This window comes from Lycium ferocissimum, chromosome 3 (genome assembly GCF_029784015.1).
Source record: "Lycium ferocissimum isolate CSIRO_LF1 chromosome 3, AGI_CSIRO_Lferr_CH_V1, whole genome shotgun sequence".
Classification (NCBI taxonomy): Eukaryota; Viridiplantae; Streptophyta; class Magnoliopsida; order Solanales; family Solanaceae; genus Lycium; species Lycium ferocissimum.
The window spans coordinates 61,714,427-61,726,799 of NC_081344.1; the positions used below are offsets into that span (position 1 = coordinate 61,714,427).

At 35.6% G+C, this 12,373-nt stretch overlaps 1 protein-coding gene across 1 annotated transcript; it reads left to right on the forward strand.

The window, feature by feature from the left end:
* LOC132050348 (uncharacterized) lies at positions 1–12,130 on the forward strand. Its single transcript, XM_059441578.1, has 5 exons — positions 1–593; positions 737–1,566; positions 3,621–3,705; positions 11,449–11,490; positions 11,594–12,130. The coding sequence occupies exons 1-5, from the start codon at positions 179–181 to the stop codon at positions 11,659–11,661; spliced, it is 1,440 nt and encodes a 479-aa protein (XP_059297561.1). The 5' UTR covers positions 1–178; the 3' UTR covers positions 11,662–12,130.
* The last annotated feature ends 243 nt before the right edge of the window (positions 12,131–12,373 follow it).

Sequence of the window (12,373 nt, forward strand, 5' to 3'; positions counted from 1 at the left end):
AGGCCCACTACCGAATCAAAAAGCCACGTGTGTAAGTTTCACCACCCCGACAAAAAAAAGCCCTTAATATAACGCCTCTGCAAAAATCGAATCAGCAACTAGTTTTGCCCTTCTCCGCGGCGCACCTCCGTTGCAAACGGCGGCGCTAATTTAACGGAACATTAAGAAGCTTCTAGAAATGCCGAAGAAGAGCAACGGAAATTCAAGCAACCACGACGGAGACGAACGGGAGATCTTCGTCGTATCATCATCCAGTACCGAATCACAAAGCGCCGACGCCGTACACAAGTATGTAAGCGATACGGACGAAGAAAACGACGTCGTACAGAATGTTGACAAGGAGTATGTAAGCGATACTGATGAAGAAGAAGAAGAAAAAGCGGTGGAAGTAGAGAAGAAGGTTTATAAAAGGAAGGAGAGGAAAAGAGATGAAAACGAAGCGAAAAAGGTGAAGAAAATAGTGGATAGTAGTGAGAGTGAAAACCTAAAAACGTATATGAGAAAGAAGAAGATCAAAAATGGAGAGGAGGTTGAAAATGTCGCTGCGAAAAGCAGCAAAAAGGAGAAAAATATGAAGGAGAAGAATGAAAAAGGTAAAGAACAATGGAGAGTTTCATTGCTTTTTTCTGCATTTAGTGATTTTGATTTAAAATATTTGTTGTTTTTCTACTGCTTTTTCGTGAATTTTAACTGAAAAATGGAAAATTTAATCCATTTTTTTTGTTTGGAGCTGCAGATTCGGGGAAAACAGTGTTTGGTAAGAAGGAAAAAACAGGTAAAACGGCGAAGAACAATGGAGATTCTAGTCGTGGAGGCAAAAATGAAAAGAATAATAAGAAGAAGGATGAGAGGAAGGAAGCAGATGGAGAAAGAAAAGTAGCAAAAAAGGCGAAAAGCAATGGAGGTGAAAATGAGAAAGATGAGAACAACAACAAGAAGAAGAAAAGAGTAGAAGAAGGAGGAGGAGGAGGAGGAAAATCAGCAAAAAAGGCGAAAAGCAATGGTGTTTTGAGTCCATTGAAAAAAGAAGAGAAAAACATGAAGAAGACACAAAATAAGAATCAAAATGGTGGTTCTAGTAATGGAGGTGAAAATGAGAAGGATGAGAACAACAACAAGAAGAAAAGGGAAGAAGAAGGAGGAAAATCAGCAAAAAAGGCTAAGAGCAATGGTGTTTCGAGTCCGTTGAAAAAAGAAGAGAAAAAGATGAACAAGACACAAAATAAGAAGGAAGGAGATAAAGAGGCTGAAGAAAAGCTAGTGAAAAAGTCAAATAGTAATGGAGTTGCAAGTCCAGCTACAAAGGAGAAAATGAAAAAGGAGGGCAAAACAAATAATGTGAAGGTGAAAAATGAAGCAACGACCAATGGTACTCCCAAAAAAAAAGAGGAGAAGAAATTAAAGTCAAAGAACAAAAGGGAGGATGACGATGAAGAGGAGGAAGATGAGAAGAGTGAGAGTACTCTTTATCAATTTCCTCATAATCGAATCCATCGTATGATAAAGGATGAAAATCCTGATATTAGGATGTCGAACGAAGCAACCTTTGTTATTAACAAAGCTACGGTATGGCTCTATAGTCCTTATTCAATTATTTATATTTGATACTGTTCATATTGTTTTCATTGTCTTATGTACACTGATATTATAAAAGAGTTACTGATACGGCATATATGATATCACCCAAAATCTCAAGTAATTAGACTAGATGATTTAGTCTAAATGCTGACTTTTAGATGTATAAGTTAAATATTATAGGAGAATGACATAATAGATGGAGATACTACACAAAATTAAAAGAAAGTGGATGAAATGAAAAGTGTACGAGTGTGCTATGTAATGGGAAGATAAGAAATGTTATAGCACATCGAATCATGGGTCGTCAAAGACCAACATATTCACTTGATGAATGGTGAGAAATGTTGATATTAAGATGAATGTTATGTAGAATACACAAAATTAGAGGAATAATAACCAACAGAGGGTGCAACAAAACAGAAATAGTGGATAAAATGAGAGAACTTAACCTAGGTAGTTTTAACCATGCCTTACATTAAAAAAAAAAAAAAAACATGTCTTAGATAAGACTGTATATGCACTGACTCGTAGGTGTGATAATATGATGACTGAAGGAGATAACGGAGATGAATTAGACCTACAATATCTTGGAATAAATATTGACTTGGCTAAGAATAGACACAATGAAAGCAATTCATATAGGTGATACCACTTAGTTGGGATTAAGGCTTAGTTGTCTTACACTTGCAATACATTTTGTTTTTATAAGGAGTCGCTTTATGACATCAGAGACTGATACCCGTATTACGGATAAGTGTGTGGTTTAAAGAACCTCTAGTTCTAGAGAACTCCTTATTTGCCCTTTATTCAGCATTAGAATCAAGTTAAATCGAATAGAATTATGAACAAAATTTATCCATAGGATTCATGAAGCCGATCTCAACTAATTTGAGGTTGAGGCCTATCTTAATTGAATTATACGAGATTACAAAAGCCACTTACCAGTGAGAAATTTGGGCTACGCTGCTAAAGACACATGATTTGGTCTAATGTCACAAATGGAACTCTCCTTTTTTACAGGATAATATCACAAATATAACCAGGACCTAGTGAAGCCACAAGTAGTAATATGTAACATATTTGTGAATATTATTCACATCCTTAAGCTAAAGACGATCCTTAGAATACATAACATATCTGCGAATATTATTCATATCCTTAAGCTAAAGATGATCCTTAGAAGTACCATATTCTTAGCTGGCCTAAATACTCCTTTTAGTATCTAATTGTTTTGGCGAAGTATTCAGGTCTAATGCATTGAGGAGTAAGACTGGTGGAATATGGAAATCCTTGTTTCTAAGTCCGTTGAATTGGGTAAATGCTTCATGTATTTGGAAAATGTAAATCTAGTGTCTTTTCTGGACTAGAAAGCATCAAAGGCCTTGTTGTAGTTGATGCTTTCTGAAATATATTTTTATTGTGTCCATGTTGCTTTTCTCAGGTAACGTAGTTGCACCAAAGTAGTCAATTATTACCATCCAGATTTATTTCATTTTCTCTTTACAACATTTTATTTTATAAGCAGAAAACTTTTTGGAATTGCCTTTGTTGAGCAATTAGGTGTGGATTCTTTGCTTTGAAATTGTAGTAGCATTGTGTTGTGGTTTCATTGTTATTTCCTCATTTCTCTTATATTTTCAGTAGCCTTGGTTGTTTCACTGTAAATTTTCTTTTGTTCATATGTTAGTGATTCTCCCTTTCCCCTTCCAGCATCTTGTTCTTCTTTTGTTATGGGGTTTTGGTTTGAAATGGACTTTAGATTAAGATCAAGCCTAAGCTCAGGGTTTTAGGTGTAGTAAGCTACCTGTTCGGATTTGTGCTCTCAGCCTATTTCTCTTGGGTTGTCTTATAAGGAAAATGAAGGCAAAGAAGAAAATATAAAGGATAAAGAATTTGCTTTTGAGTTGATTAATTTGAATGGTTGTGGAAGTTACTAATTCTGTAACAGGAGCTGTAGTAGCAGTAGTATTAGCTTTCCTCTGCATGTTAACTTGCTATACATATTTACAATTTCTTAACAGATTTTTGGTTGCTTCATGCAGGAGAAATTTCTTGAAGTATTTTGCAGGGAGGCTTATGCTTGTTCTTTTCTGGATCGCAACAATTATGTTGGATACAACCATTTGTGTGAGTATCTCTCAATCCATCACTTATAAAGCTAGTTGAACCTGAGTTCCTGGTGTAATAGCTAGACTTTTTGATGTTACATTTTTCATGACTAGTGTTTGAGCACGAGCGTATGCCATTTCAGTGACAACAAACTTTTAAAAAATTACATAAATAATATTCAACAAATGTGTTTGAGGCTTTGAGTTATAAAATAAAAATTGAATTTTCTTTTTGCTAGTTTTTGAAAATGAAAAATGTTGATCTGATTAAACTAACTTAATAAAGAAAAAGACTTCTGCCCCACAATATTATCCATCTTTTGTGGGTGGTAAATCGTAATGAAAAGTAAAGAAAAAACTAATCACATACATACTAAATACAAATTGGCATATCAACCAAGTTTGATAGTGTTTGGCTAAGAGTTTCAGGGCAAATCTTTTAATAAGGTGAAGTTAGTGTTGCAAGATAATGTTGGTAGTAGATAGAGAGAATAATGTAGTGAAATCAATGTCTTTCTTTTTGTCCCATACGGCGTCCAGTATCCACATTGGAGTCCGACTAATCCGGATTCGCGCCATGTAGGGGGAACCTGGGGAAGCGCTCCCTACCAAGGATTTTTCCATACCCAGGGCTCGAACCCGAGACCTCTGGATAATGGAGGAGCAGCCCGATCCGCTTCACCACATCCTTTGGTGGTATGTAATCAATGTCAGAAAAAGATCACTTACATGTACGTGTTGGATTCAAACTCCAAGACCATACCATAAGCATAATTACAAGCAATTATTTTTAAACAAAAAATGTCCTTAGTAAAAGAGAACTTATCGAGTGAAAACGATACTTGATATCTGCAACCAACAAAGTATAAAAGCATGATCATTGTGAGGAAAAAGTAAGATTGAACAACATTTCATCAGCTTGTTCTTTAAGTTGGGAAATGGAAACTTTGTAAATTATCATAAGCAAATCAAGATTTCATGAATTTGTTTGGGAATACAAAACAGTATCATAAATTTTAGAGGATATCAAATATATTGTACTTGTACATTGTGTTTTATATATTAGTACAAGTAGTGGGATTACTCATCGGATGGAACTCAGAGAGGAGGTGTCCTTTACACTCCTATTTCCTCACGTTTGCTAACGGTTAAGAGAGATCTAATTCGCTGATTTTTCTTTAATTCATCTTTATTGCAGCATTTGATGCACATCTAAAAATTAAAATTGTTAATTCCAACAATTTGATTAGACGTGTGGAGTACACACTCTATCTAAAATTCCATTTATTAGAATGTGTATTTATATTTATGTACAATAATAGATAGGGTTAATATTTAAGTGAAGGGTAAAATAGTCGTTCAACTTTTGATGAACATTTTAGTAATTTAATTTTTCAATTTGGGAGTTCCTACTTTTAGATTAGTGTGTGTGTGTATATATATATATATTTTTATTTTTATTTTTTTTAATTCACTTAGTGCTTGTGCTTTTATGCATAGCATTACTAAATTTATTCAGTAATGACTTCCTGTTATTTCAACGTACTCTGTCTTCATTGATTTTCCATTTTCGTCATTCCAAGTAATTTGCCACCTTTGGAGCCTTTTGATGCTTATCATTGCATTTCTTATAAATGAAAATAAGTTGAGCTAGCATATCATATTCTTTCTTGCTTCATATGTGTTACAATTTATCTTGTCTCAAATTATATGGCTTAGTTTGGTCTATGAGGTTGACTTGATTATTTTTCAGTCTAATTATTAAGCATTAATTTACGGAAATTTTTTAGAGACCTCCCTCCGGAGTTTGTGTTTGTTATAAACCAAGGGGCCATTTGGTTTGGATTTTAGGAGATATAATCTCCACATAAATCAGCATAAGTTTATACAATGTTTGATTTGGGATTTGAGGAGATTTAATCTCCATATAGGAATCAGTATGACCTAATACAACATTTGGTTGCTCTGGTATGTTTTCCTCATAAATAATAGGGAAAACTACATAATTGCCCATCAAAGGCAAACTATTTACCCAAGCATGTCCATTTACTTTGATGCCCACCCAAAGTAATTACCCGACTGGCCAGAGAAGTTAAACTAACCAAATATAGAAAAAAGAAATTAAAGAAAAGAATGACAAAAAGAAACAAGAAAATAAGTATGGCTACCACGACTTTACGGTTGATTAAGGACAAAAGGACCAAAAAATAATAAAAAGAAGTTAAAAAAAAAAAAAAAAAAAAAAAGAATTGAAGAAAAGATGGATAAAAAGAAACAAGCAAACAAGTACGACACTTTAGAGCTAATTAAGGACACATCTAAGACTTGACAGCTACGGACAAAAATAGCTAGATTAGACTGACGACTGACATAGTGGGAAGGGAAAAGGGATATTTGGTATGGGCCTACTGGTAAATATTTTGGGCTGCTGGGTGTTACAGGTAAATAAAGTCCATATGGGCAAAAACAAGTAATTAGTTTGTTTTTTATGGGCAGTTTGTGTAGTTTTCCTGCATAATTGCTCATCAAAGGCAAAATATTTACCCGAGCATGCCCATTTACTTTGATGCCCACCCAAAGTAACCCGACTGCCCAGCCCATGCTTCTTTCGACATGACGTCAGCGCCTCAGTCAATTTTTTCCCGGCCAGACAGTTCTTAGCTGTCACCGTCAGTACTTGTTTCTTTTTGTCCTTTTTTTTTTTTTGACAATGTAACATTGGTATTTATTGACTTAAACAATGCATAGATTGCACTGAAACTATATTTACAGCAAAAGTGAGGAAACTGATCCAAAAATCTGAAAATCTCCTAGGATTTCAATTATGGATTCAGTCTCCTCTAGGTAAATCTGCTTGCACCAAAAACAAAAAAGTTTGATGCAATTCAGCTTGATCTTTTGTACATCACTACTACTGTCTTCAAAGCACCTTGAATTTCTCTTTTTCCATATTGTCCACCAAATGCAAGCTGGGACAATCCTCCATCTATCTCTGTCTGAGGCTCCTATTCCTGCCTCCTCCCAACTATGGAGTAGATTAGTAATCCTATTTGGCATTACCCAAACAATGCCCCTAAGATTCACAAAGATCCTCCAAAGCTGCATTGTGATCCTACAATGTAAAAATAGATGACTGACTGTCTCACCCTCTATACCACACAAGTAACATCGGGAACAAAGAGATAATTTTCACTTTTTTAGGTTGTCTTGAGTCAGTATTGCTTCCTTGCCAACAGCTATGTGAAACGTGCAACTTTGAATGGTACCTTCACTTTCCAAATGTGCTTCCAAGGCCAAAGTTGCACCTGCTGGTTACTCTGGTTCAGAAATTTGTATGATGTGCTCACTTTGTAAATGCCTTTGCTGTCTTCTTCCCGCCACAATTTATCTGCTCCTTCTTGTGCGCCTTTAAACTTTTCTAGTAGCCTAAAGAACTCTGTCAATGTGTTGATTTCCCAGTCATTGAAGTTTCTCCTGAACTGAAAGGTTCCATCCATGAGTTTCCTGCATCTCAGCTACTTTCTTGTGTTGGCTTACTGCCAGCTCATGAATGTCAGGAATAATTCCTAATGGAGAACTCATATTAGGTTAGAAGGTTAGTAGGTAGTCCTGCTTATCCTTTTGTACTAGTAGTCGCAGTTTTGCTCTTTAGTTTCTTGTCCTCTGATTTGTGCTACTATTTGTTGTTTCTTGTACTTCAATTATCTTATTTATCTGTAGTCGCTACTGCTCCTTTTTCAGACTGCTTTATCATGGCTTTTTCGCTTTCGTTATTTTCATTTTCATACTGCTTTGAATTGCTTGTCCTTATCTGACCTTTTTTGCCATGTTTTCTCTTGAGCTGAGGGTCTTTCGGAACCAGCCTTCTTACCTTCTAAGGTAGGGGTAAGGTCTGCGTACACTTTTTTTTTGGTTTTGCGTACACTTTACCCTCCCCAGACCCCACATTGTGGGATTTCACTGGGTATGTTGTTTTTGTTGTAGTGTTTCCCAACCATTTGTCCTCCCAAAAAGAAGTCTTGTGACCATTACTTAGCTTAATGGTGGAATGATTCCACAAGAAAGGCCAAGGAACTCTGATGGATCTCCACAGACTGACACCATAAGGAGTGTGCACCTCCTTGGTCATCCACTTGTTTTCTTCCTCGTATTTTGCTTTAATCATTCTTCCCCAGTATGGTTGAGGACAAAAGATAATGCCTTTTTGTTTCACTTTTCAAAGATAAAAATAAATATAGTAGTAAACTATTTTTAGCCAAAAAAAAAATAAAATAGTTAGCTACTATAGTTATTTTTACCTACAAAAAGTAAAACAAATATACAACAAGAAGTAATGAAGAAAATACTAAATCACTAGCTTATTTATTAAGAATCTAAGTTAATAGTAAAAACATTTTTATAAAGTTAATTTGGTTAAAAAAATCATCTCATTTTCTTGAAAATTGATTTGACTTGTTGAACCTTTTTTTCGCGGTAGTAACTAAAAGCTAATAATAGTTTTGAAATCTATCTAATAAATTCAATAGTAGATATGCTTAGATTAAATTTATTACCAAGCACTCAATCATTAAAAGTATCTTAAACATTCTTACTCAATTACACTGCTGAAGACTTAAAAAACCAAGTATGAAAAACATCAAGTTCTAAAAAAAGTGAATGTCTTGTATCATTTTCAGAAGCTATATCAGACGGGCTAAACTTTTTTGTTAAAAGATATATGTTTTGATAATATTAAAGAGCCAAAAGTGACACACTAGATAGTAGGTGACTTCAAAGTTTGCTGATAGATTAAAGAATCCTTTGTCATATGATTCTATTTCCTGGACAGACGGTTTATGTGTATTTTCTGATCCGAATATTTGATATGCAACTCTTTAGTCATGTTGTATTTGTTGCTTTGCGTGTTGACTCTACCCAACCTGCGTGGTTTATCATAAATGGATAACATGTTTTTACGTGAAACGTATTTGACAAAAGAGAAATGAAATCGGAAAACTTTTATTGGACTTGGTTAAGAATACAAGAACTCCTGATATAGGATTTTTTAGTTTCATGAATTAGGACAGTTTCCTAGTTCGTAGAATTTTTACTTGTGACATACTCATTAAGAATATTCTGCACAATGTTCTTTACTCTCTTGACGTTAAACATGTTAGACTAAAGGTGTTGAAACAACTTGAGTTCCCATATTTTGATGGAAATACTAAAAGATGACCAGACTAGTAAATAATTGGTTGAATATTATCGTCATAATAGTGAACAATCATCGAAAACAAAAGGTGTAGTGGAACTTTGTTCCATCTAAAGTTGTTCGTAGTTGCTCGTGAAAAGAAGTGCCTCTTGCAGCTTAACACGTAAACAATTTATTCTCAGAAAGAGGTAGAGCGATGCAAATGCCTAGGGTATCATTAACATGGCTTACTTTGGCGGTTGAAGAGTAACTGGACAAGAATCTGATCCATCTCACCCATTTGGTTGCAAAGGCCATCTTCCTCAAAAGGACATTAGATAACACCATCCCATTTAGTCAAAGGCCTTCTCTATGTCAAGTTTGCGCATAATTCCAGACTCAGCTGATTTCAGTGTCTGCTTTTAACAAAGGCATTCTAGAAGTTAGAGACCAGTTTTGCTAATGACATTTAATCTATCTGCAAGTAACCTGTCCATCATCTTGTAAACATTGCCAATCACGATGATTGCTCTGTAGTCCCTGAGCTCTATGGCGCCCTTCTTTTTAGAGATCGAGGCAAAGAAGGAGGCATTGCATGACTTCACCAGATGACCCTGTTGATGAAAGTGATTGAGTGTCCCCATTACCTCTGGTTTAACAAAATTCCATGACTTTTGAGGAAAAGCCATAGCGAAGCTATCTGGGCCAGGGGCCCTGTCCAAGACACATGATTAAATAACTGCTTGCGCTTCTACAAATGGACTCTACATCTCCATCCTCTATGACTGAGTCTGGCTAACTCCAGAAGATTGGCTCCATCTTGGACTTCCAATGTATAGGTTCTGGTAAAATTGCAGTATCTCCTCTTTGATCTGTACCTTATCATCAATAATCTCATTATCCACTTTCAGCTGGTTAATATTGTTGAATTTTCTGTGTGAGTTTGCTATTGACTGGAAATATCTAGAGTTCCTGCCCCCCTCTTTTAGCCATTGACACCTTGACTTTTTGCTTCCATGAAGTTTCTTCAGCCTTGACTATCTCTTCTAAATCTGTTCTTTTTTTTTTTTTTTGGAAAATAGAATGTGCTAAATTAATTTCACAGTTTCTGTTTTTCAGCCTGTGGTGTTTCAGTGAGCTGTTCTAGAGATGCAAGCTCCTCTAGGGCCTTGTTCCTTCTGGCTTCTAGCTTACCATATACATCCCTGTTCCAGTTTGAAATGTCTTTTCTGGGATTCCTCAATTTCTGAATTTGGATTAATTAGTGCTGCCTCTAATATTGTAGTTCTGCCACCAGACTTTCACCATATCAATGAAACCTTGTTGCCGCAGCCACATTTTCTACACCATTTTCAATTAGTCTTGGGTTTCAACAGTATTTATTTTGTCTCAACACATGGGTCTGAATAGATATAGATTATATAGTTGGCCCCAGCTAGTTTGGGATCGAGACATTATTGTTATTATGTTAATTCAAATAGGTGCATGGTTTTGATTCCACTCAAGACCTGTCTCTACCACTATGTATGGGCTAACCCACTCCAAATTAAAAAAAAATAAAAAATGGAAAACCGAGAAAGAAAAAGGAGAGAAAAGAAACCTGCAAGGGTGGCTCAGTTGGTTGAGCATGGGGCTTTCATAATGGAGGTGAAAGGTTCGAAACCCCCTGCTATTGGGATTTGCCTTTTGGGTCGAACTCGTCGCGCGGAGCTTGCCTAGTGCGGGTTATCTCTCCTATGTGGTTTGCGAGCTATTGCATAGGAGCTGGGTTTACCCTGTGCGCACCCTAAGGGTAGCTGCTGTGGGTTCCCACGTCATCAAAAAAAAAAAAAATTGAGAGAAAAGAACCCTCTTATTTTAGAGTTGCTAGTGTTGAGTTCAAATGTCATTTCTCAAATTGCTACCAGTAATGTGCAACAAATTTAAATGAAAAACTTAGAGGAAGAAAATTTGAAATGGACAAAAAGGTTATTAACAACTAATAAAAAAAACTCATCAAAAGGTTATTAACCAAAAAAAAAAAATGGACAAAAAGGTAGAATTAGGGATATAACGATCCTGAATTTGCAATTTTGCTGTCTTACACTGGTCCTAACTTCCTATTACCTTTTGATTTGTTTTGCAATTCAGTTCGATGTGGTCAAGTTAGACCTAGATTGTGATTGGAACACTGTTTGTTTGGTAATAGGTTTGTTATTGTGATTTTAAGTTTTATACACCGTCAATGTAAATAATGTACAACACTATCAGGTCATCCAAATTTTGGATGACCCACAGGTTACACCCCACCTGGTGGGATTATACTGGGTATGTTGTTGGATGTTACCTGCTACAGGAAGTAAAGCTGATTTGATGGTAGTAAACATTGTTTAAACTAACGGTGTATATTACTTAAACTCTGTTTATAGTGTTTTCTGAAATTCTGATTTCTCAAGAAAAAGATGTAATGCTTTGGAATTCCGATTGTTGTGTCAATTTAAGGAGAGAAATACAAGGAGCACAACTCAGATATAATCTATGAAGCATGCTGTATTATGACAAATCACTTTGTTTGCATTCGTAGTGACTTGGACATGTTTTTGGTTGTTTCAGCTTCAGTTGTTTCCAAAAGACCCAGATTTGACTTTCTTTCAGGTATCAGTTACAGTTTCCCCAATAACCAATGATTTGGCTCCAATAGAAAGTTTTCTTCTCTTTTCCGCTGATTCATTCTTTGCCTATGATACTACTTATGCAGATTTTGTTCCCCAGAAAGTGAGAGCGGAAGATGCTTTGGCTGAAATCCCCAAGGCTGAGGAGACGTGATCACGCTGATCCAGAGTTGATGCCTTATACAATTTATTGTTGTTCTTACAAGACAACCTCTTTCTGCACCAGCTATTGAGGGTAGTGACATAGTTTTCAGATTTGCTTCATTAGAATTACCGTGTTCGTATTAAATAGATGATATAGGGAGAGAAGGTTAGGGAAAGGGGAAAAAAAACTGGGATTTAAATGGGGCAGTCTTGTTCTAATCAAATTGGTTTCCTATTTGTGCAGCTTTTGTCTGTAAATAAACATGTACTTTCTGTGAACTATTGCACGTTTAGCTAGACTTAAATGATAGTTGTTGACAAGTTCTGATCAGTTAATCGTGCGTAAATGCATTTAGATCATAATGTCATATTTGTAGGTAAACCCTCATTGTGATGCTGTGCATCTGCGCCTCTATTAAGAGACATGTCTAAAGCTTAATCTGATGAATAATGGATTTAATGCGCAGCTTATTTTTTAACACTTCCAAATTTGTTAAATAACAATTCCAATCATGTTTGTCAGGGTAATAGTCCTTAATAACCATAAATTAGAACGAAATAAAGAGAATATGTACATTATAGTCTTAATCGCTTACAAACATGAGTTAGATCTGTTGTGTTATATTATATTTAGTGATGTTTTTCTCCTGAAGGACTTTTAATTAATTGAAGACCTAGAGAGGGCACACGCACCAAATCTTCTCTATCGTAGCTAGGTTAAT

Excerpts from the sequence above, each read along its gene's own strand:
- LOC132050348 (XM_059441578.1), top strand. The coding sequence starts at position 179 with ATGCCGAAGAAGAGCAACGGAAATTCAAGCAACCACGACGGAGACGAA. Across the intron at positions 594-736 it reads GAAGGAGAAGAATGAAAAAG|ATTCGGGGAAAACAGTGTTT; the intron begins GTAAAGAACAAT and ends TTGGAGCTGCAG. Across the intron at positions 1,567-3,620 it reads TTGTTATTAACAAAGCTACG|GAGAAATTTCTTGAAGTATT; the intron begins GTATGGCTCTAT and ends TGCTTCATGCAG.